Source organism: Nuphar pumila, chromosome 2 (assembly GCF_984573655.1).
Source record: "Nuphar pumila chromosome 2, dmNupPumi1.hap1.1, whole genome shotgun sequence".
Taxonomy (NCBI): Eukaryota; Viridiplantae; Streptophyta; class Magnoliopsida; order Nymphaeales; family Nymphaeaceae; genus Nuphar; species Nuphar pumila.
In genome coordinates this window covers 126,857,492-126,884,026 of record NC_143250.1, presented here as the reverse complement: position 1 = coordinate 126,884,026, position 26,535 = coordinate 126,857,492, and the positions used below count along the sequence as shown (strand labels likewise).

The following is a 26,535-nucleotide window of genomic DNA, read 5'->3' as shown; positions in this document are numbered from 1 at the left end:
AATATGCATGATATCAATGCATATGCATGAGTAACTTATTATATATTATCAGAGTTTTCTTTTGTATGCATATCCCTATTAAATGCACACAATTTTAGTTTCACTTTCATTAAAACCCACAGATATTCAAAACGGGCTCAACAATTCTCGAGTTCAAGTTAGGTTCTCAATTATAGCTTAACATACAATTTGTATTTTATTACTAGGTTCTACACTTGGCCCTCGACCGATATCAGGAATCAACACCATCTATCGGAATATTAGAAATCATCTAATGTCGAGGCACCAAGAAAATCAACATCCACTGATGTCACTTTCTTGGTATATCAATAACAGCTGTGTAATATTGCGTATTTTCGTACTTATAAGTCTGGGAGAAAAATTGTTTGAGGGTCGATTTTTAGACTGATGTCTTTGAGTCTGGGCTTGGCCCAGGTCCCATCGACAAGGTCGTAACGAGCCAATCAAACCGTGAGAAAGAATTTTATTTTCGACCTTAAATTTAAGCAAAATTTAGGTTATTTTTAGGCGAAATTCAGAATTTGATATTCGTGTAATATGTCGTTGGATGCGTCTCGACATGTCGAGCACAAGGGTATGTCACTTTTTCGAATTCAAGTTTCGGTTGGCCCAAAAATCGTATTTTTTTGAAAAAGGAGCGGTTTGTCGATTTGAATCCGGAGTTAGATCGGACCGGATCTGATGGATTTGATCCAAATTAATATGGATTTGGACTCTATCCAAGACCCATATTAATCTGGATTTGGTCCAGTCCAAAATTTATTTGGATTTTTGAAAATGAATTTGGATCCGGATCCAAATCTAAATCCATGCCCAACGTTTTTTCTAGCATTAAATTCAATAGCAAGCTTTAATTTGGGGTTAAATAAGGTTGAGAAGTCTCCTAAGTTAATTTGGCTATTTTTGGAAGCTTTTAGATAATTATTAATTAATTAATATTTAATAATTAATTAATTAATTTTTATTAATTCCGAATTTTTTATTGTTAGGGTTGTTTAGGACTTCCTAATGAAGTCCTTATACATACCTAAAGAGACCTAAGAGAGTCTAAGAAAGGACTTAAAAAAAATTGGAAACTTTAAAAAAAAGTCAAACTTAAGAGTTTTGGAAATTTTTAGAGAGAGAGAGAGAATCCTCCAAGGAGGAAACTCTCCTTCTCCATCCCATTTAGAGAAGGCTGGAAAAGGGGGAGGGTATCACCCCCCTCTTGTCTATATAAAGTCAAAAAAAAAAAAAAGGAAAGAGAAAAAGAAAGGAAGAAAGAGAGAAGGAAAGAAAGAGAGGAAAAGAGGGGAAGAAGAAGGAAGGAGAGGAGGAGGAGAGCTGCTTCAGCCCTCCACCCACGTTTTTCAACCTTTACCCTCATTTTTCTTCATTTTTTTTATTCAAGGTATGGGTTTTCTCTCTTGAATCAAGTGGGAAATTGATATAGATTGGATTTCCATGCAATAATTTGATGGAAATCCATGGAAAAAGTTTTTAAAACTACTTTTTTGTAAATATACATGGAGGAGGATGCATGGATCCTCCTCCATGGTAGAATTCTTGAAGATCTCTATTCTTTCAAAGAAATAAAATTCTCTACATGTAAAAACAGAAATTTTATTGGTGGTAAAAGTGTTTATTTAGAGGTTTTTTTTTATGGATATCGATTTTCATGGATGTGTTCTTAGTTCTTTTCATCTTTTCTTAAATAAAATTCTGTACTTGTCTATTTTATGCTAAAACAGAATTTATTTTATGATAACTATAGTTTGTTACATGCTTGTTGATGTTTCATAAATATCCTCTTGAAGAAGCATTTGGATGTTGGTTTATTGCTAGATTTAAATTCTGTTTATGCATGCATATCACTTGAAAAAAATAATCTGAATATTTTCTTCTAATGTATTAGCATGCTCATGCTTGCATAATAGTTCTTGAACATGCATAATACATATGCGAATGAATGCATTCATAGACTCTTAAATCTGAAATATGCATGCCTTCAAAAGCCCTGTAAAATTTCTGTTATTGTTGGCCATGCTTACCTCTTTTGATAGCCAATACTGGGCTCAAGGACAGCCCAGCCGAGTCATACTCTGCTGGCCTGTCATAGCATGGCAGACCTGCACAGGTGCAGCTTGTGCAGGGCTGCTGCCATGATGTTTTGTAAAAAGGAAAAAAAATTCAGTAGTCTACAGTCTGGCCAACTTGAGCCAGACTGAGATTCAAGATCGTGGTCTCTGCTGGACCTGCCAGACCTGGTGGGCAGTGGGTCATTCAAAAAAACAAACAAACCTGAATTAATGATAGGGTGAAATATTTTCTGAACTCAAAATTCCAAAGTGTTATATCCCTGATGTAGTTTACAAGTAAATCATACCCAACATAGAGGTGGAACCTGATGACTATGAGCTCGTTTATATGCAACCTTTATGTACCTGAACCTAATGACCAATACGAGTGTAACATGCATACCATAATGAAAGCTGAACGCGAGCATGATTAATCAGTTCAGAACTAGATTCAAATTTTGGATCTAATATAAAATGGGGACTGATGAAACCTAGCTGAACTACCCATTGGCGTAGAGGGACAACTCCACTTGATCTTAATAGGTTAAACATCCCTCCTTTGAAACTAGAGCTGATGTTCCTCCACGCTTCATCCACTATACCTGCAACTTTCTGGTGTTCGAGTGGGCAAATGCAATCTTAAATTGTGTCTGCATATGATGAGAAGACATCTTATGGAGTTTATTTTCTCTGAGACATCAACTCCATGATTTGGAGCAGGCCTTTGCCAGTTGAAGTTCTAATTCAGTGGAGATGAGAAAATCAAACTATGGAAACCTCATTTCTTATCATAAGATTTTTGTAGAAAGTGGATGTACTTGAAGAGAACATAAACTTCTATTTCTACCAATGCTCCATGCTGAGAGTGGAGACAGCTAGCAACCATTATTCCCAGATCATAGGGGTTAACATATGTCAGCAGTATGTGTGCATGCCAAGCCACTATTTGTGTGTGCAAGAGGGAGGAACATAAAAATACATAGAACTCTGTGCATATGAGTTTTATACATGTGAAGACTGGTTTACAAGCAACATGTGAACCCTTTTTCTTTTCTCATAGCTTGCAAACGTGTGCACTCACACACGTGTGTATATAATGAAATAGTCGTCCCTAGTGCTGTTGGAGAATCACCCTTGGCTGTGAATTATATCACCATCATCATCATCTCCTCTTATTGTCACTCATATGCAGAAGCGGAATAAGTATAACAATTCATATCAGTTGGTGCGTGCTTACCTAATCTTCCTCCATCTGTAGGTGGAGGACTCTTTAGCTATTCCAACATCACTATGTTGCTATTGTCTTAAGGAATTTGGCTAATGAAGTTTGTATATGGAAGAGTAAGGTTTTTTTCTTTCTAATTGTCCAAGTGATGTGTTCATTTCTTCACCTTCCTTTGCATATGGCATACCCATTACTGATAGCTTTTCTATGGAATTATGAAATACTGTTCAGTTTGAAGCATGGGGTAGTCTGGCCATGTATACATGTTAAAAATGAAAAACTTTCACATGTTTTTGACTTGTTGTGACATGCTTAAGTATTATGCATATATGAATTTGATGTGTGTTTCGCATGTACATAAATGCATGAATGTTCACTTGTCCAAATTGAGGTGATTCATAAATGAAAGCATGTTTGTGGAATGGTTACGTGAAAGCACATGCACATGAATAGTGAACATATGCATATGGATGTTTAATGCATGCACATTGTTATTCGACATATATGAGTGTGTATGTTAAGAGCATGTTGACATTATTGCATTTATAGCATGATTGTTACGATTTTTGCATATGATGTATCGATGATGAACAGATCATCGTGAGCTGGGTGAGCCCTGAGCTTGGATTGCTCCTTTACTTGTTTTTAGGCATCGTAAAAATCACATTTGACATTTTTCTCTATATTGCACTGTTCTGCATTTTTTTCACGGGCTGAAGTCCCATGATGAGCCTCACATTTAGAAATGCGAATTTTGTGATATTAATTTGGCATGTTGAATTAAAATTAATAAACAACTATTAATAATAAGATAAAGAAAAAAACAGTGTAATATATTTTCTGAGATGTCTCATCGGGAGTACGAGACTCTTGAAGTTACGGTTTTGGGGAAACCGAATGGATAAAAAAACTTTGTGTGCGATGTTGTTGCTCTTGAACCCGATATTGAGGTTCTTTCTCTTGATCATGGTTTTAGGAAGAGTCTGCTACTTTGCCTGGGGGTGGTGTGTAGATACAACTATTGTTTTGGTATACCAAGAAAAGTGACACTTGTGGATGGGCAGTCTCTGGTATCCCCGACATTAGATGAGTGGTCTAATGCTCCTAAAGTTGTTTCAGTCGAGGGCTAAGTTTGGAATCTAGTAATAAAATACAAATTGTGTGTTACGCTACCCTGAGAACCTAACTTAACCTCGGGTTTTTTACCCGTTTGGTGTATCCGCGGGCAACAATAATTAAAAAAAGAAACTTAAATTGTGTGTACTTAATAGAGATATACATATGAAAAGAAAATTCTAATAAGAGATAATAATTTACTCATGCATTGCATTGAAGCCATGCATATTTCTGTTATGCATTAGATCATGCATGTTTACCTGTTCCCTTAACTGAAAATGTTGGTGAGTGCATAATGTTGTTTCCCTAATGCATGTTAAATGATTGTATTGCTTAAATTGTGATCTCTATTACTTATTAAATGTTTTCTTATGCTTAATAATTGTTCTTTATTGTATGAATGCTTAATTAAATTATGTATTTGTCATAATTGCATTCCTCTAAGTTATTACATGAAGTCCTATATGTATTCTTTATGCTCATTTAATTCATTAGAGGAATTCGTACATAGAATTTTTCGGATCTCTGACACCCTATTTTTGTAGTTTTTCGCAGCTGCAGAAGATCAGTGAAGCGACTCGCTTCTGGTAGAGTTACGAGTGCTACACGTTTGCTAGACAGCTTCATAGAGGGATAACGTAACTCAGCTTTTCTTTACTTTTCCTTTATATTCAATTGTTTATGCACTCTGAATTTCCTTATGCAAGTGTCTCGAGACTATCTTTAATTATTCAATAAAAAATTGGTTTGGTTTGGTATGAATGATAAATGTAAGATCCTTTGTGGTTGATTGGGTTATCCAATGGTGAGTGGAACTGTAAAGGCCCCAGAACTCTGGGAATGTTTCTACAGTGATTTTAAAAAAAAAATCGCATCTTCAAGGGGTATGAGTTGGGGTCGTTATAAGTTGTGTATACACACCACCCCCAGGGCAAAGTGGCAGAATCTCTCTAAAACCATGGTCGGGAGGTGAAACACCTAGTTGAGTTCAGGGGAACAATTGCACATAGAGTTTTAGTATCCTCACGGTTCTCCAAAATCGCAGTCTAAGATTTTCATACTATAAAAAGGATATCCAGGAAAAAGCATTAATTACACTGTTTCTCTTTTTATATTTTTATTAAAAGAATTATTTATTTCACAATATTCATTTTGCAAATTAACATGCAAACCACAACATTCGTTTTGCAATTCAGCATGCAAAACACATCACGAGACCTCAACCCATTACAATACGAAACAATGAAAATTTATTTAGAAATTCAATAAACATCAATTTGATTTTTGTGATGCATATAACTAAATATAGAGCAACACTTGCTCACGGCCTACAGTGGTTCACTTTTGACATGCAAAAACCACAATGAACATGTGATTACACAATTATCCAAACATGTCCATTAATGCACATTTATTTAAGCATAATAAAAATGTACACTTTTCACATGCACATAAACACATGCTTGCAAAATACATCTTTATTTTTATGATTCATCTCATGCACAATATGCAAACATGCATGTGTAAAACCCGAAATTTTATAAAATAATTCAAATTGGGACTAGATCCATATTTCGGATCTAGGACCCATAAAGGGGGTAATTAGGATTAATTAATTTAAATCCCGATTTAATAATAATAATAAATAAATAAATAAAAATTTTAAGTTTTTAAAATTAATCCGAGGATCCACAGTTGGATCCATTCGGATCCAACTTGTGGATCCATATTGTTTTGGGGCTGGGTTATGGGTTCGGACCCGAGCCCCACCCCATGACAGCCCTTTTAAGAGAAAAGGGCAACCCGATAAGGGTTGCCCGATAATGCCGTAACAAAAAATCAAGAAAAAGGGGAAGGGGGGGGGGGGGTTACGCAGGGCGTAACCGACCCCCATCTCGGCAGGGAAGGGGGGGTCTTGGCCGATAAATGGAGGTGGAGAGGGAGCCCTCTCCGCTCGTCTCTCCCTCTCCACTCAGTCTTTCTCTCTTCCCCCATCTCTCCCTGTCTCTCTCGATCGCTCGGTGCGCGTGCGCCGGAGGGTAGAAGATCGCCGGAAAAAGCTGCGGCAACCCACAACCACCGCAGCTCCAGCGAGCACCCTTCTCCACGGCAGTGAAGAAGAGCGACACCCGCAGCCCCGTACTCACATCTGCAACCTCAAATCACCGGGAAATCATCAAAGAGGTACGGTGCTTCTTGGATTTCGGGTTAGGGATCGAACATGGGTTCGATTCCATGCGTGGGTTTGAAGGAAGGTCCCACGAAAAATCGGTAGTTGGGGATTTTTCGTGAATCCCACATGGGGAAAAACCCCAAATCAGTTGATTTGGGGGTTTCCAGTTTTTTTCAATTACTGGGGAGAATACCTTTGATTCTTGAAAAAAATATATAGATGCTACAAGGGTGTTCGAATTATAGAGAGGGGTTTTCAGTTTTCTGTTAAGGGCATATACCCTGATAACCGTGACCCCTCAATTCTATTTCCCTAATTGATTCCTGAATTAGTGTAAGTTCTGAAAAATTTATTACTTAGGATGTCTTAATGTGGTGATGTGTTTGATATCCTAGATTTTTGTTGTATTAGAAAATTGTTTGGAGCCAACTATATGAAAATTTAATGCCTCGGCTGTCCTATTAATTAAAGTGTGTCCATATGGTACTGTGCACTTTATTTGTTCTTTCAGGCATGAATCGCTTTAGCAATCATCATGAGTAAAATTGTACATAGTTGTAATCTTGAGTTGGATATTCTTTTTAGTCAATTAATGATTTCAGACTTTAGATGGTTGCTTGTTTACAAATTACTTTTTGTGATTCCTTATCCACATCAGCTTCATTTAGGGCTTACCTTTGCATAAAGTAAATTATCATCTGTGATATTAAGCTTGAATCTCGGATAGTGAGAGTAAAAGAACTAGGTAAGTTTTTTCCATTTGATCTTGATAAATCTGGCCAACACTCAAATGATGTTGGTAACAAAGTTTGGTAGAGAAGCACATTATCTAGTGTTTTTTTTTTGGCACCATGCTATAATGGCCTGTTAAAAATGCTGCCGGACCAATTCCTCTCTGTAAGAAATCCACATCAGTTTGGTCATATCTCCTTGAGTAAGAGTCATTGCATGGTTAACTTCGATAGACGAGCTACCCACCTAGTCTAATTTGATAAAGAAAAGATTCACTTTTCTGACCCTTGTATAATGTTCCATGGTAGAAAGAAGTTATCAATGTGTCTATTTCTTCTTTCAGCACCTTTCTAGTTTATCTTGGTTGGATGTTTCCATTCTGGTTTAGAATTCCATTTTTTTTCTGGGAACTTATTCTTAGGTTGTGGATTATAAGCAAAAGCAAAACTGGATGTGAATTTCTTAATGGAGAGAGACTTTCGTACTTTAAATACGTTTGTAAATATATATATATATATATATATATATGTGTGTGTGTGTGTGTGTGTGTGTGTTAGAATCGGTATTTGCATGTTGTATGTACTTGACCACATTATGCAGAAGATAGGCATGCACTTAATAAAATTTTGAGTTGACAATTAGGTGGAGCTTGATAGAAATTTATGTTGATGGGCAGATGACATTTCCAAACCGAGCCAGGGCCTTGACAGTTACACACATTTGAAAGAATATGTGCATTTGACGTTTATTTCAGTGAAAAACATGCAATTACAAGTACGTGTTCACATGATATAATAAAAATTAATCAAGGAATGACAACATACATTTTGGTATAAATATGTGAATCCTGGCACATGAATCTTTGAAAACATGCTTGTGAGTGTTGTTGTTTCATGTCCATGGTTATATTGGCATATATGGATGTGCATTTGGAAACACTTGTCGTGGGGGTTTATGCTTTCATTTAACTGTTATTGTTATGATTATGGTACACATGAATGTGAGCATGATCTAGATATTGATAACTTCTTCTTGGGTAAGAATACTTGAATTATGCACTCACACATTCAAAGAAGTTACTTTGATTTATATCTGTATGTGATGTAGGTGAGACACACGTAGAGGAAATGCATCTGCTTAATAAACGACATGCTTATAGTCGAATTATGATTGCATGAGTGCATATGCTTTTGGCACTATTAGCCTAGTGTTATGAATGAAACACTAATTTGGTTTTATTTTGTGATGCACCGATGGCCTAATTGGACCATCATCGGCCTGGAGAGTTGTGGGTTTGGTTTTCTTTTATTTATGTTTTTAAATACATCACTTAAACCACATAAGATGGTTTGGCACATTACTATACTGTTCTAGTGGTTTATACAGGCTGGAGTCCCGAATGGGTCCCTGCAAGGGAGGATGCAGGTTTTTACTTCACTTTTGCATATGGTGTTGCAAACTTAAAGAAATGAACTTTAATAAAAATATAATGAATAAGAACAGTGTAATATACATTCTGGGATATCTCATCTAGAGTATGAGAATTTTGGATATCCGGTCTATGGGAAACTGTGAGGATACAAAAACTCTGTGTGCGTGAATCTGGTCCCCAGAACCCGATATTGAGGTTCTTTCTCCTGGCCACGGTTTTAGGGAGAGTCCGCCACTTTACCCGAGAGTGGTGTGTTTGACACAGCTGTTGTTTATGGTACCAAGAAAGTGGCACTTGTGGGCGTGGGGTGTCCCTTGTGTCCCCGACATTAGATGTGGAGGTCTAATGTTCCGATAGATTGTGTTGTTTCCTGATATCGGTCGAGGACTAAGTTGGAACCCAGTAATAAAATACAAATTGTGTGTTAAGCTACCCTGGGAACCTACTTGACCTAGGGTTTGTACCCGTTTGGTGTATCCGCGGGCAACTGTAATTAAAAAGAGGAACTTAAGGATGTGTGCATCTAATAGGGCATGCATATGGAAAGATGGAACTTAAATGAAAGATAACAGAAGAAATCATGCATTGCACATAATCATGCATTTTTTTGTCATGCATTAGATCATGCATATTTGAATCATTATCTATATCATGATATGAGTTGGTGGTAGCATATGATTTACTTATTGAAATCATGCTGCAAGATTTGGAAATTTAGTTCTTGATATATGGTACTCATTTACTGTTTTTGATTGGTGAGCATATGTAATTGTTGGTAGATATGGATATTTGAATGTTGTAAATTTTATATCTGCACTCACTCAAATCATTGCATGAAATCTTATCCATGTTCTTTCTCTCACCTGGTTTCTTTAGAAGTAGCTGTGCTCAGAATTTCGGTTCTGACACCCTACTTTGTTGGTTTTTCATAGGAAATGGTGAACAGTGAAGTTGGACATGCATCTAGGGATGGATAAGAGTCATACTTGAGTTTGACGGCTTCAGCAGAGGACAGAGTGGCTCTATTTTTGCTTTTTTTACTTCTTTTAATTTCTGCAATTGTTACTTTACTTTCAGTTGAAGAAAACCTTGTCTTTGAAATTTTCTTACTCATTAATAAAAGATTTTTAGTTGGTTGATATGGATGATGATTGTAACTTCGTTTGTGGTGGTTGGGCTATCCAATGGAAAGTGGAATTGTGAGGACCCCAGATCTCTGGGAATGGTTTCCGCAACTCTTAGAAAAAAAAATATTCCGCATTTTTAAAAGGTGTGGATTGGGGTCGTTACAGCATGTGATTATACTAGTGCAACAACAACATAAATTTCAAGATTTGCATGTGTTCTCTACATGCATATGTATGTAACAACACATTAAATGGTATAGGCATGCATAACCAACAATTCTTTTTGCCATCTCAGGCAATCTCGAGGTACAACACATAACCAAAGTCCAAACCATGTAGCTCGCACGCGGGACAGCATTGGTAGACACACGAGTACATTCCAGTACTCATATGCAAACATGCATATCAGTCCATTATAAACATATAAAATTCTGAACATGTACAGACATACAAATCTACATATTACACATGCATAAGTCTATACCTTCAATATGTGTAAAGTCTAAGTTTTCAACATATGTAAATCTAGAATTAAACATAAACATTTCAAATATGTGAATCCCGACATAACTATGAGCATTTACATATGTAATTCTGAACATCTTGCATGCATATTCATGAGCATAAAATCTGACATGCATGTAAACATGAAATTCTGAACATTCGTCTAAGTCCGATCATATTTGTAATTCTGCACCTATGTATAAACCTGCACATATGCGTAAATCTGCACATACATATGAATCTGGTCATATATGTAAATCTGGACATATATGAACCTATAAATCTGGGCATACGTAAACCTGTCAATCTGGCCATGATCATGAACATCTAACATAGGTAAATTCTGGGCATACGTATGCATATTCATTATTTTTCTCTTTGAAAACTGATTCTGCCCATAATTGTCTTTGATCCTGCCCAGCCAAACCACAGGTTGGCTGAGTTCAGCAGGGCATGAAGACTGCCCAGCTTAGTCTTTTAATTCTGCCCAGTTTCATTCTTTATTTTTCTCCATCGGTTTCTGTTTCTGTGTGATTCTTGAACCTGCCCAGAAATTTCTTTTCCTGTGTTTAAATCTACCCAGATTCGTTTTCATTTGAAACTGTTTCTTTTATATATGATTCTGCCCAGCCGACAGTTGGCTGGGCCCACTGTTTCTTTTGTTTAATCGTGGACCAGTCCAGAAAATTATTGCCCAGCCGAACTGCATATCGGCTGGGGGTGTATCAACAATTGACAGTGCCCAGCCGACCTGGCTTAACTGTGTCTAATCTGCCCAGCCGACACAGGTTGGCTGGGGCTTAAACAGGGCATAAATCTGCACAGTCGACCTACATCGGTTGGGCTTAACAGGTTTAATTTCTGTCCAGCCAAACCACAGGTTGGCTGGGTCTGATCGGTAAGTAAATCTGCCCAGAGTTATATATATTTTTTTCTGAGAATCTGCCCCGTACTTTCAAATCTGCCCAACCGACAATCGGCTGGGCTTCAACAGCATCCCACAATGCCCAGCTGACCTGCAGTCAGCTGGGATTTAAATTCAAAATTTACTGCCCAACCGAACTGCAGGTCAGCTGGGACAAAACTCTGTTTTTTTTTTTCTGCTATAACATTTTTTTTGTTGACAAACAAGGGAACTGCCCAGCCGACAGTCGGGCTGGGCTTGCTCCGTCCGATAACTGCCCAGCCAACCCATATATTTTTTTCTTTTATATGACTGTGACTCGGCCCAGCTGACATAGTCGCTGGGACTGAGTAACAGATAGATCTGCCCAACTGACTGTGTCAGCTGGGACTTAACCATATCAAATCAGTCCATATATTTTTATTTATTTTTATGCAAACCAAAACTACAAAATATGCATGACTAATACATGGAACCACAGATTCAAAAACAGAATTTTTAAAGGATCTAAACTAACCAAAACACATATTTACAACACTATATATATATATATATATATATATATATATATATATATATATATATCCCTTGCATCGATTACCTCATCAGATCCGTCCAGATCTGTCCACCTTTGCAGTGTCCAGATCAGACAGCATGTGTGATCGGACAGGTCTGTCCATCATTACAATGGTCAGATCCAGAGTTACCGGAAACGCCTAGGCAAAAGGAGAAGCGCGCTTCGGAAGCGCGAAACGTCGCGCTTCCGAAGCGTGAGGGGAAGCGTCCCCCTTTTTTGAGAAGCATGTTTCCCTTTTATGGGAAGCGTGCTTCCCCCACGCTTCCCCCACGTTTCCCCCACGCTTCCCCATTTTTTCCATTTTTTCGCTTCCCCCTCGCTTCCGGTTCGCTTCCTAGGTCGCTTCCGAGACGGTTCAGAATTTTCTTCTAAGTGGTCCCACGCTTCCCCGCTTCCTAAATTTTTGAAAGTGCCTCGCTTCCCGCTCCCGCTTCCCATATCGCTTCCCGCTCCCGCTTCCTCGACTGGTAACTCTGGTCAAATATGTCGAGATCTGGCCGTACACCATAACTATGAATATATATTGTTTTTCCCTAATTGAAACATGGGAAAACGAATCAGATTCATGATGTCCTACGAAAATATTGCCTAAACCCGATTTAGGTTTTTTCCCTTATTCGAATCAAACGAGGGAATCTGTACCTTGATTTGAGTTCAAAAAGAAACCGGAAAAACTTCTCCCTCTCTCTCTCCCTCTTTTCTTTTCTTTCTTTCTTTCTTCCTTAGTTTTTTTTTCATAGGTTTATATAAGGTCTAGGAGGCGATGCCCCCCCTCTTCTAGCCTTTTCTAATTGGGGCTGGAGATAGAACTTCCCATATGGGAGTCCATCTCTAACACCCTTTCCTTGTTTCTAAAAATCCTTTCCTAATTCCATAAAAGTTCTATTTTGACTTTTTCAAACCTTACCTTTTTTTGTTAACTTTTGGCAACTTCTATTCTTTCTAAAGTTACTAATTGGCGCTTCTAGAAACCCTATTTAGTTAGCTACCTCTTCTAGTAAATTTCGGAATATATTAATTTTTATATTAAAATAATTAATTAATAATTATTTATTAATTAATAATTTTTCAAAAAATTCCAGAGGGTACCTTATCCCTCTGGGAGTCTTTTAAACCTTATATTTCTTTAATTTAACCCTTTATTTTAAATTTAAAGCTTTATTTTTATTGGATCTGGATTTTGAATCTGAATCCAGATCCAAGATCCATTTGGATTCTAAGCTAGATTGAATCCTAATTAATATGGGTCTTGGATTGAGTCCAGATCCATATTAATTTGGATCATCAGGATCGGATCCGGTCCAATCCAATCTAGACCCGGTCTTATCGAAACGGACTTTTTTGAAAAAATGCGATTTTCGGGTCAACCGTAGCCCGAATTCAGAAAAATAATATACCGTTGAACTGATAATTCCGAGGTGCATAAATGGTATATAATTGAAATTTTGCCTCCCAAATTTGCCTGAATTTAACCCGAATTTTGCTTGAATTTAAAGGTCAAAATAAAACTTTTTATCACCTTCCGCTTGGCTCGTTTAGGTCTTGTCAACGAGACCTGGGCCAAGCCCAAACTCAATTATCACACCCTAACTTTGAAGGTTACACCTATATTTCTACAACACTTAGTTAAATTTAGAAAACACACAATATTACAGAACGCCCCCTCCTCTTTTTAACGTCCATTCTTTCTCTCTCTTTTATTAACATGTATGTATGTATTCATGTTCCTATACTTAGATAATTTATTTCAATGCTTTAAAATTTATGTTATGTATGTAATAATTTTATAAGATCCACATTAAATCTTATATCTAGTATTACTTCTATTTTAATTTATCTCATTAAAGTTTGGATCCATGTTGGATCCGGTCCTAATGTACATTGATCCATACATATACCGTAATCAATTTGGATTTCGGATCTTGGGGTCCATATCCAATTTGGATCCTTTCGTGATCCAGACCCAATTACCAAAATTCGTCCCATATATATATATATATATATATATATATATATATATATATATATATATATATATATATACCTTTTTTTCTATATCTTTTATTCAAACCTCGATTTTACCTATGAACTAGATTCCGGTATTGGATCCGTTTTCCATAAATAGTGGATTTCGGATATTTTTGGTATTGGACCAAGATCCAAATCCCAATAGTTTTGAATCCACGAAATTAAATTTTTTATTTCCTTATAAATTTTTAGTTTATATTAACCTTTCAATATTATTTTCAAAATGCTTAAAAATTTGCTCAGAAATTTGTAGGTCTTACACCAAGGAAACAGAAAAGGCATCTTACCGAGGCCTAGGGTGACATCCCATCATTTATATTAATAACTATCATGGCAAATTACAATATTACCCTTTGATACAAGAAGAAAATACAAATGAATCATGCATGGTAGATCGGTTTTGGATCTGGATCCAACACGATTCACGTGTTATAGTCTTAACAATTTTCTACTAAATAATGCTTATAGATCATATCTATAGGGTCTGATCAAGAAAAAAAGTTCAAAATTTTTCAAAAATCTAAAGCTTCTATTAGGTGGGAGTAGGTGCTCCAGGATCTCTCTCTCTCTCTCTCTCTCTCTCTCTCTCTCTCTCTCTCTCTCTCTCTCTATATATATATATATATATATATATATATGTATATATATATATGTATATATATATATATGAATGATTGATTCCTCCTAATGGTAGGTGGATAAGGACAGTCCTATTTTTGAGTCTTAATTCTTTTTTTGGAATCTAGAAAACTTATAGATATCATCTATATGGATTGTTTAGTAGGAACAGTCTTTTAGATCATCAAATTATCACATGTAAGCAGATTTTTATAAAGCTTCAAAAATCAACGACCTAGAATTGTCATAAATATAAAAACTCAAAAACTCATATTTTTTCATCAAGAAAACACAATCCAATACTTGATTCCCAGCAAATGTATCATGCTAAACACATCTGTGGGGTCAGATCTATGAAACATGGCTTAAAACATAAAAAATCAGCACTGTCCACACCATATGGATAGTTAGGATATATATATATATATATATAGAGAGAGAGAGAGAGATTTTCATGCAAATGTTATATGTGTGAGATAGCAAGTTCATGTTTCAGTTTCACATAAATAATCAAGTGCAATGAGACAACCAAATTTACAAGGAAGCATGATTGACATTTTGAAGAAATAATTCTTGCAAGTTAGACCATGGTTGTTTGGATTGCTGGAAAAAACAGAGATAGTTAAGTGTAGTGGGACAACCAAATTTACATGGGGGCACAAACCAGACGTGCTTTACAATTGATATTTTGAAAAACTAATTCTTGCAAGTTAGACCCATAGTTACTTAAGTCCCTTAGGCTCTGTTTGGGAACAGGAGATGGGAGGAGATGAGAGTGGAGATGGTATTTAATGAGGGTGTAATTAATACCACCTACCTTCACACATGTTTGAGAACACTGTTTTAAGAGATGAGAACGGTGTTGGGAGTGGAGAAGGGACATTTTCAACTACATCCTCACAAGGATGTTGTTGACAACTTCTGCCTCATCTCCACTCCCATCACCCCTCTCATCTCTCCAACACCAGCTCCCAAACAGAGCCTTAGAGTAGGAAGGAATCCTGATTTCTTAGTCATGAGAATCCTGATCCAAAGTCATGACTCATGACACTATTTGAATGTTAAATTTTTTTGTAAAATTATAGAGATATAAGTATGATACTATTTGGATGTCATTTTCTTTTCAAATTTGAAATAATATGAATATATGTTACTGCTTCATTAGTTTGTCTTTTAGATAAAAAGAATGAATAACAATTCTACTTTAGATTGACATCATATATTGTTTGACAGGTATGCATATAATAAAAACCTTCTACTATTAGCATATTTATTTATTGTTTAAAAGTGTCACATATTAGCTAAAGTATGTTGTCAGGCTTAGTTGAAGTTTTATAGATTTGTAATAATGTGATAAAATATTACATAAATTATTGCAAAAACACTTTATTATTTCAATGTATAGTATCCAAAGCATAGTCACCTATAACATTCAAGGTAATTTCTGGGCGACAGTTTTTCTCTGAGAGATTTTCAAAAACTGTTTTTTCTCGGAAAAATCTCAAGAAAATCACAGGAGTTTTAAAGTTTTAAAAATATAAAAACCAATAAGATAAGAAAATAATAGGTTTGTATTAATTTTTCATGCAAAAAATATAAGTTTGGAAAGCATTTAAGATACAAAAGAAACAAAAAACTGCAAAAGTTGTCTTAAAATAAGGAAAAAATTCAAAAATATGGCAAAAATATTGTGACAAATCGCGATATTTTCATCTTTGGCGATATTTTGAAAATATCACAATATTTTGCCGATATTATTAGGTCAACTGATTTTGGCGATATTATCATGATATGTTCAAAATATCGCTGATATCGGTTACACTGATCCAAAGTAAACTTATTAAGATGTTACCTTTTGAAATTTTTTACTTTTGTTGAATGTATATTTGTGTGCTATTATCTTAACTAAGTGATAATAGAGGTTTTCTTATAAAATGATATAGTTCTTGACAGAGAGCTTCATTTTTCAAAGTTTTCTTGTTATCTCCATCAATTTATTAGTATTTCATATGATTTCACATATTGCTTCCTAAATGATTTTTCATACCTCTTTCTACTCGCTTCCCGCTTCCCAAATCCTCAAACAATTTGAAATGACTGCTTTCTCATTCTACTTCCCGTTTTCGATTCCTGCTCTGGCAGCTATGGTTAGACCATAGTTGTTTGGATTGCTGGAAAAACCCGCCCTAGACTGTGTAAAATTATGGAGCAGCCGCCGGCCATGGGATGTAGGCCAGGGCCCAAGTACATAGGTACATCTATGCATTTGTGCATGCTTATGAGGTTTTGTCATATTGTTGCGTTGAAAAATTAGATTCCTGCAACACACAGACATAAAAGGAGTGCAGATACATGCAAAATCAGGCTGTCCATTAGAGGCTGCCAGACATTCAAGTGAATCTAGTATCTTTAAGTTAGAACTTGGAGCCATTTGATTTCATAACGCCCAGTATAGTAGGATACCTTGCTAATAGTTGTGGCCATGTCAGCAGCAGCAATCTGCGGGCTGCAAACCACAGAACTCACCTTCAAGTCTAGAAGTAGCTCCGCAGTTTTTTGTGACTGTATCATTTGGGACAGTAAAAGTTGCATTAAAGCCTTCATATAGCATCCTCAAAGAACCAATAAGCTGCTGGAAACAAAGTACCTGTATAACTCCAAGCATGTTCATAGGTTGATTCCAAGAAAAACTACCCTGCATGATTACATGCATTCATGTATTACTGATCAAGAGAAGTATAATGTAGCTAGAATCAACAGCTAAACAATGTTTACATTGTTTACTGAGCAAAAAATTGGTTATAAACAGTTAAAAGATAAGTAGTGCCATCAGTGTCCTTCCAAAAGAAAATATGGAATTTGAATTCTTTGAAAAGGCCCAGCATAAGACATACAAGGGTATTTTTGTCATTTTACATGTTTAGGAGCGGTTTCAGAATTCTACACATATGCAGGAGTAGACGTATGATTTGTATGATTTTTCACTCACATATATCATATATATGCCATTTGGATTGCAATATAATTCATATATGATGTATTATTATTTATTTATTATTTTGAGTCCCTAGGAACATTGTTGTAATTTTGGCCTATGAAACCTTATTATAAAAGGAGTTCAATACCTTAGAGACATCCTAACTCATCTAGGAATCGGTCCTCTTTGGCTGCAGCAGTTGTTATCCCTCTCCAAGTGACTTTTCATGATTTTAAGATATGGCACCATCCCTAAATGCAAAATCAGCATGAGTCCCTTTCAGTCTCAAATGGCCGGCATTTTGATTCAGGGGCTGCTCATGACATCACTGAGGATGCAAGATATCTAATAGTTTATCATATTGGATTAAATAAACTATAGTTACTAGCTATGGTGCACATCACTCCATCATTCATGTAGGATGTGCTATTCTTCCCACTCTTCATGGTTCTTTTATGTTTATCTAATACCTTTTTAGTTCCTAATATTTGTTGTAACCGCTTTTTTGTGTCTCAACTTATTGAGCAAACTAACTATTGCATCTTCTTTTCCCCTTTGCTGAACAAAGGAGATGTACGTCCTTGGAGATGCTTACCCTATGCCATTCAGTCCTAATAAACTTGCTCTTGATCATTTGGCTTCTTATCCATGTTCATCTTCATGTCTGAGTTTGTCTTATTCATCATTGGTATTGAATTTGGAAATAAAAAAACTACAAGATCTTGGACTGTGACATCAACATTTTGGTCATTGAAATTTGAAGTTACCTAATAAAGAAAGACTTTTACCTTTTGTTCTTAGTTCTCACAATAAGTCTTTGCTTTATCCAAGCTGTCAGGTTGTTAGCTTGCGTGTAGAAGACCACCACCACCCTTAGGATGCAAGGCCACCTTTAGTCGATCACCTCAGGACCAAGCAGAGGAGAGGTAATCAGAAACTGTCATCCCCATTGCACGCAGAACGAGGACGGGAACTAATCACAATTCCACTTGAGAAAAAAATCCAGTTTGAAGAGGGGAATTGCAGGTAAAAAAAGGGACCTAGTCGAACCAGTCGGGTCCCTAAGGAACCCTCGAATGGGCTGTTGTCCAATCGGTACACGAAAGTGATGAAGTTGCGATGAAGAGTCGTCACTCTATGCTCGTAGGCCTTCCCATTGACATCCTTTCAATGCATTTCACTTTTTGTTCAAGCTCCACTCGCTGCCTACTCGTCAATCACCACAAAACGACGAAGCGGATGGAGGAGTAGGAGGGATTTAAACTCTCAACCTCAGCCTTGGCAAGGTTATGCTCTACCATTAAGCTATAAGGACCTCTAGAATCCATGTGATCATCCCTAGGATTCCCCCACATGGGTCCCACCATTGTCCAGGGAAAGAAACAAGGAGAAAGACAGAGCTTTCACCGCAGGTTTTGTGCTCAAGATGATACTCCTCATCTAACTCAATAGATGGTCCCATAAGTCACTCCTATTAGTATTAGGCACATGGTCTTCATAGAACCTGTAGTAGGACAGAGGACTTATCGTGATGCCTGCAGACTGATTTACGATGTCTCTGTTGGTGACATTCGTCAAGCAAGATTCTAAGCAATATCAATCCTTGGCAGGATATGGACAAGATTCATTAGTACAGATGTCACACATACTGATTCACAAATCTCGACATCAACCACATAAAAAAAAACCATTGCCTGATGTGAACAATTCAAAGGCGCTTTTTTGCCTTTTGGATGAAAGGAAAGAGGAAGCTTGCTTTCCGTGAATTTGAATGTGTAGCGTTAGCAGAGCATTCTATTACCACTTGAATGAAAAAGTATTTTTTTGCCTGACCAATGCTCTCCCATCTCACGATTTTCAATGTGACCTTATGGAACCACTTCGTTTGTTGGGCCTTAAGTTTAATGTTTTTATTTAGTGGTCGTGGTTATTCCGTTTCAAACACATTTGTATCATAACCGAATGAAGTAAGCACCGGAACAGTGCATCCCCACTCCATGGCACCTTTCGCTCATCCATTTCGCCCGCCCATCCAGATGTGGTTTGTAAGTCATTAAGTCTCTTTTTGATAGTAGTAATAAAAAATCCTCTTTTTCATTCGAGCTTGTGCATATTGATGTTGGGGGTTTTCCCCTATCCTTGTACAAAATCTTAATATCATATCACACTTCCATCACCAATTACAATAAATATACTTGGATTTACTTTCTCAAAAGTAGACATATCACCCAAACTGCCCCTACCATGATGCATGTGGCTGGGTTGTGCACTGACTTGTGGATGGAAGCATTCGACATGGCTCTTTATTTGATTAATAGACTTCTTTGAAGGCCTTGGAAGGACAGATACCATATTATGTTTTATATAATACGCATGCAAACTATGTTCATCTTAAGACTTTTGGTTGTGCATGCTTTGTGCACGTCCCTAAGTCTATGAAATAAGCTTGAGGTCATTCAAGATTTTTGGGTTATGCTAATGGCAGTAAAGGTTATAGGTGTTTCCATCTTGAGACTAAAAAACAATTCATATCAAGGCATGTTGTACCATCACAAGAAAAATTGGAATAATATGCATGCAGGCAAAAAGTGATGTATGCATTTATCAATGGCCTCTCAGAGCTCACTTGGCTCCTTATCTATTGAAGGTGCATTTCATGAAAAAATTGTGCAGCAAATCTATATTGAGAACACAATCTTATGGATCACAGCCTTGATTCTACCATATTCTTATCCAAGCAGCCAATTTTCTTCATGTATATGATCCAACATAGAGTCTCATATGCAGTCATTAAATGTTCCAGCATATATGAGGTCCCTTGATTTTTTTTGGCTTAGCAATAGGCTAGAAAATGTCCCAACCTATGCAACTAGCAGACTAGCAGTGCCTCGTGTGTTTCTTGTGAGACTTTAGATCAGCCCCATGGCTTACAGGTCACTGATGTGGATTTGTTATTTGACCAGCATGCAGATTAATCAGTCAGCCAAATAGCTCTGCCTCATGGTTTCAATTTTCTCCTCCTACATATGAAAGAGGATCTAAATCTACTCAAGCTACTTCCAGCACAAGTGCATCAGCCAACTCTAGGCATGTGCTAATGACTGGATGTGAGACTTCTGAATCAATCAATGTGGAAGAACCTTGTAGATCTTGTCAAGTACTGCATCATCCACCAACCAAGCTATGCACCTTTTAGATTTCAGATATCCATGCACTTGCTTTCTATCTTGTGTTTGCATCATCCAGTACTCAAGTGATTGGATGACATACAATCTAATGTGCTGCATAAGAACAAAAAACTCCAGCATTTGAAGGAAGCATTTACTAATCGTCATCCGAAGGATGCTATGAATGAGAAAATGAAAGCACTTTATTGGTTATTATACATGGGACCTAGTTGATAGGAAGGGATGTCAACAGTGCAGGTTTGGGTCGGATATCCGACTGACCCGAATCCATTTCATCGGGTTTGGTAAAATATTTTCCATCCGAATATGATTCGGGTTGGATTTTGGAATTTCAGGTTCGAATTCAGTGTCGAGTACGGTTTTATAGAAGGATCCGATAAGACGCTTTCTATACTTGTTTAAAGAGAAACGGTCAGTATTCCAATATATAAAAGTTGTTTTGGAAGAGAATATGAAGCGTTGGCAAATGTGCAGTGCAATAAATGCACTACAGAGTTTTCAGCCATGTCTTTAGTTTTATGGGTTTTACAAAACCTATGATAAATGCAATGCAAAGACTACATGTCCCCCGTAATAAATGTTTCTGCAGGATTTAAGTAATAAAAGGACCTGCTCATGGGATTAAATGAATATAGTTATGCAACCGGATGTCAAACGGATCTGGGTTTTATATTATTAACGGATGTGGATTCAGTTTGAATGTTTTTGCATCTGCCTCCGACTCTAAATCCAACTCCAGTTAATGAAAATCCCAATAATTGGATGGTTAAGGGATACACGCAAGAACATGTCCTCAATGTTAGTGAATCTTTTTGGTCCAGTAGTCAAAATGGGCACAATCAAAATTGTTTTATTATCCTCAACAGTTTACTATGGTGCAGCACTTACATCAACTAGATGTCAAAAAATGTGTTTTTACGTAGTGATCTTATGAAGAAAGTATATATAGAGCCGTCTCTGGTGTTCCTTAAAGGTAATCTAGTAACTCAAGTACTTTGATTGAAGAAAGTCTCATATGTGTGGTTTGATACCTTTAGTTACGCAGTTAAGTCCTTTGAATTTTGCAGAAGCCCAGCAGATTATTCTCTCTTTCCGTATGTAGATTTTTATGGGATTAAAATTGTACTATCATATGTTGATGACATTGTTATCACTGGCAGAAATGGCTGACTCAAGTGGGCTGCCCACAATTATTGAATACTTGGATGCAATTGGGCGGAGGCTCTACTATGTTAAGATGAATGTATTCTTTTGTGTGTGTGTGTATATATATATATAATGTATGTATGTATATATTAATATAATATATATCTTCATACATATTATATAATATATATATATATATATATATATATATCTTAATATATATATATATATATTGTAGTCAACCTAGGTTGATTAAGTATAACTCGTGGGTGTGTGCATGAGTGAGGTTTGAGAGAGTGATGGGTAGTTTTAGGGTTGAGTGTGTTTGAGTGTGTTTGAGTGTTTTTGTAGTGAGGCTCTTTGTAATTTTATATTTTTTCTTTGTATTATTTGAATTTCATATTTAATGAAATTGTTTATTTTTAATTGTTGTGTTCTATTTTTACTTCTATAGTGAGTGTGTATTCAAATACATAGTATTGGTATTCATTCCGGAGTGCATCGAAATCTGTGTCATTTTCATGACATGGTATCCGAGCAAGTCATCATAGTCTAGGAAAAGATTTGTATGGTATGTATTCAAGGTCTTCGCATTCCGGTATGTATCTTTGGCCCTTTTAGCTTCATATGTATGGTAGGTATCTTTAAAAGATTATATTAAAGTGTCTTTTTTTGAAATTAGAATTTGTTGTCTTTTGATATATGAAGTATATATTTTAGATTATGGATATATACGTTGAAAAACTATATTTTACAAAAGTATGTGATTTCTTGTATCCTTATATGTGTCTCATGTTTTTCAAAAATACTAAATTTTTATGTTGTATTTCTCCCTTGAATGTCTCTTAATGCATGTGTATGCTTGTTCTTATGCTCATATATGTGTATACATGGCTTATGCTTGAGATTTTGTGTATCATGATGTTTCCTTAATAATTTTAATTATGTGATCAAGCATGGTTTTTTTGTGAACTTAAGATTATGAATCTTAGAAATTTTTCGCATAATATTGTCTTCAGTGATAACATGGATATCTTCCATGAGTTTATAGGGTCCTTCTATCATTATGTGAATGTATTATTCCACGTATGTTTTAGTGATATTGCTTCTTTTTTTTTGAAAAATATCTTATTAAGTAAAAATTATTCTCAAGTTGGTGGCTTGTGTATAATGTTGATTTAAGGAATTCTTGCATTATATTCCTAGGTATATGCCAAGTATAGTCTACATAATTAGTATAGATGGGATAATTATGGTTTGTCATCATGTATCCAAATGCATGTTTTAATAATTTTGAACATATTATCTATAGACGAGATGTTTATTCACACTTTTTTGTGTTTATTTTGCCATAAATGACATTGAGATTATACTCTTGTTCTAGTTGTTGATACACTTGTTTTAAGTATCATTTTATATAAACAAGAGATATTGTTCTTTAATGTGGTGAGCTATGTGCACCCGTTACGTCCATTGGTTATACTCTTGATCTAGTCGCTGATACACTTGCTTTAAGTGTTATTTTATGTAGACAAGAGATGTCGGTTATTCATACTTTTTGTGTGTGTTTTTAGCCCTTTAGTGGCATTATGATTATGCTCTTATTCTAGTCACCAATACACTTGATTTTTTAGGGTTAGAGGTATAGTGAAGTAATTGCCTGTGGTGGTCAAACTAGTGTTAAGATTTGTTAAATATCATTCATTGTGTTATATAGGATTTTTAAATCTTTTCGTAATTGTTCTAAACTCATTTGCGCTTATGAGAAATGGTTATTGAAATATGTTTCATGCATTTTGCATTAAATATGCTTTAGTTGCATGATCAAGGAATTTTTAAATATGTTCCATGATTGATTGTCTTGCGTGTTTTGCATAAGTTTAATTAATGCCTTTTAAGCATTTGTTAATGAAGAATATATTATTTTTACCTTGTGAGTTGGTGTGTATTTTCATTGTGTGTTTTCCCTTGGTCCATAAGTGACCACAATCATATTAATATCTTATCGTAGCCTTTGTAGCATTTCTTTGAGATATTGTTTGTTTCAATAATTACTTTTCTAAGCATGTGTTCTTGAAAGATTTTCATTGTTATTTCTTTAAAATTGGTCCATAAGTGACATTTTTTAATTGTATGGCTAACGTTGCTTCTAAAATGAAATTGATCTGTGTATTTGACTTTTCCTAAATCTTTATTAAGTGATTGAAATCATTTCTTATCCTTTTTTGTGTAAAAATGATTTATTATTTATACTCCTTTGGGAGTTATTTCTTCGTGGTATTGATAATGTTGAAAATCCATGTGTGTTATGCATTAATGTGCCTTTCATAATAGATATATGTGTAAATGATTTTCATGAATGATTAAAGTAATTAATGATTATCATATTTGAAATTAATGATTTTTCAAAATCAATTCTTACTTTAAATGATTTTGAAAAATGTTAGATTGACTTATTAAATATTTTTTATATACTATATGTTTGTGTGCCTGGCCATCCTCTCTCCGTAATATATAACTAATATAGTTATCCTTTGAAATCTTCTTATGATATATAAGTGTATAGTTGGGATGTTTTGTTAGCTCTATTTACAGGTTTTCAAGAATTGATGATATCGAAGATCCTCTGTATAATGGAGCATATGATTGAGCACCCTTTAAAGAAGCACCAAATGGAAGAACTTGATGAAGTCTATGAAGACATCTTATGTAATAGGTTTCTTTTGTAATTTCAAACTTACAGTGAATCACGGTAAGTTTGGGGGGGCTCTTAAGATGAATGTATTCTTTTGTGTATATATATGTATGTATATATTAATATAATACATATTTTCATATATATTATATATAATATATATATATATTAGTCAACCTAGGTTGACTAAGTATAACCGTTGGACTCCCTCCAATTGCTAGAAGGGGTTCCCTTTCTCTCTTCTTTCCTCTATAAATAAGTGGGTGTGTGCATGAGTGAGGTTTGAGAGAGTGATGGGTAGTTTTAGGGTTGAGTTTGTTTAAGCGTTTTTGTAGTGAGGTTCTTTGTAATTTTATATTTCTTCTTTGTATTATTTGAATTTCATACTTAATGAAATTGTTTATTTTTAATTCTTGTGTTTCATTTTTACTTCAATGGTGAGTGTGTATTCAAATACATTGTATCGATTCATAACGGAGTGCATCGGGATCCATGCATTTTCATAACATACTAGTTATAGGCTATGTCACACGGACTCTTCTAACAGGGCATCGCACCCACGTCGCACCCGCACCCAGGCAGGTGCGACACTTGGACACAGCTTCCTTTGTGTTAGGTGAAGTCCACCCCACTGAGGTCCATTTCTATCCAAAAGTAGACTCAGTTAACCCTAATCAAGTCCATTTTTATCTATATTATATATATAAATACATAAATGCACACACATACATGTAGTGTTAACTTAAAACTGTTAAAAATTATATATATATAGCCTCCCCGCACCCCCGCACCCCCGCACCCAAGTTTTTCTAAAGTGCCGCATCGCCGCAGCCGCAGCCGCAGCCGCACCCGTAGCCGTAGCCGCACCCGCACCTATGTGACATAGGTCATAGGTTAATTACAGGTTAATGGGTATTTTGGGGGCAAAATATTGAATCTAGGTGTAGTTGAAAGCAACAGATGATATCTTGCTCTATACGGAAGTAGAATATCCAGCTATGGCCACAATCACTACAAATGTCTCATTAATTCATAATGTTCTAATAATAACGCATCAGCTCATTACACATTCTTTACTATATTGTGATAACTGTACTGCTACTGCAATTGCTATGAATCCTATATCATGGGAAGGCCAAGCATAAGTAGATTAACATTTCAATCATGAGAAGGTTGAAGATTATGAAATTCAACCCCAATTCATTAGTAGAGATTAATAAGTTCTTGATATTTTTGTTAAGGGCTTAATTTCTAGTGGACAATGGATGTTGAAGAACAAATTGTCCATGGTTTCAACGTATGTATAATTTGCAGGGATTGTTAGTCATACAAGGTCATTTTCATTATTTTGCACATGCAGCGGCAGTTTCATCATTTTGCACATATGAAAGAGTAGACATGTGATTTGTATCAGTTTTGACTCATATGTGTTGTTTGCATTGTAATATAATCCATGCTATGATATATTGCTATTATTGAGTCCCTAGAGACATCTATGATTTTGCCTAAAAAGCCTCATGATTGAAGGAGTTCAACACATTAGAGACGCCCTAACTCATATAGGTTTGTCCTCTTTAGCTGTAGTTGTTCCCCATATCCAAGTGACTTTTCGTGATTTTGTGATACCCAATTCAAATGCCTACTTTTGATTCAAAGAGTCTTAGAGACTTGATTTATGCAGTGTTGTGCACCCAGTCAAGTGGCCTACAATTTTATAGTTATCTTTCAAGTTAAACAATGTTGAAATGAGAAGTATTAATACAAGTAAAAGAGAAAAATGACATGATGGATTTGCAAAAACACTGAAGCAGCTGGACAATGAGTTATTATGAAAGAAGGCACTTCGATATCTTCAATTAGAACCATAGCTTTTCTGATGGGTACTCACTGCCACTGCGCTATGCACTATGCATACAAGTGACAGTGGTTAAACATATGTATTGAATAGATTTATGGATGGGTACATTTTTGTATCTGCAAGAACTAGTGCAAAAAATCCATGTCAGATTATCAAA

General features: G+C 35.8%; 1 protein-coding gene across 3 annotated transcripts in view; it reads right to left on the bottom strand.

Moving 5' to 3' along the window:
* LOC149847043 (phosphoglycerate/bisphosphoglycerate mutase family protein) overlaps positions 1 to 26,535 on the bottom strand; it is a 50,260-nt gene that overhangs the window by 5,032 nt on the left and 18,693 nt on the right. For 2 of the 3 annotated variants that reach the window (XM_089996763.1, XM_089996765.1), the window contains exons 6-7: positions 17,162 to 17,209; positions 16,978 to 17,076 (exon numbers count right to left, since the gene is read on the bottom strand). In XM_089996763.1, the coding sequence (XP_089852889.1) occupies positions 16,978 to 17,076; positions 17,162 to 17,209 (147 nt within the window). The remainder of the gene's footprint in view (positions 1 to 16,977; positions 17,077 to 17,161; positions 17,210 to 26,535) is intronic. The other variant, XM_089996764.1, reaches the window with a different exon arrangement.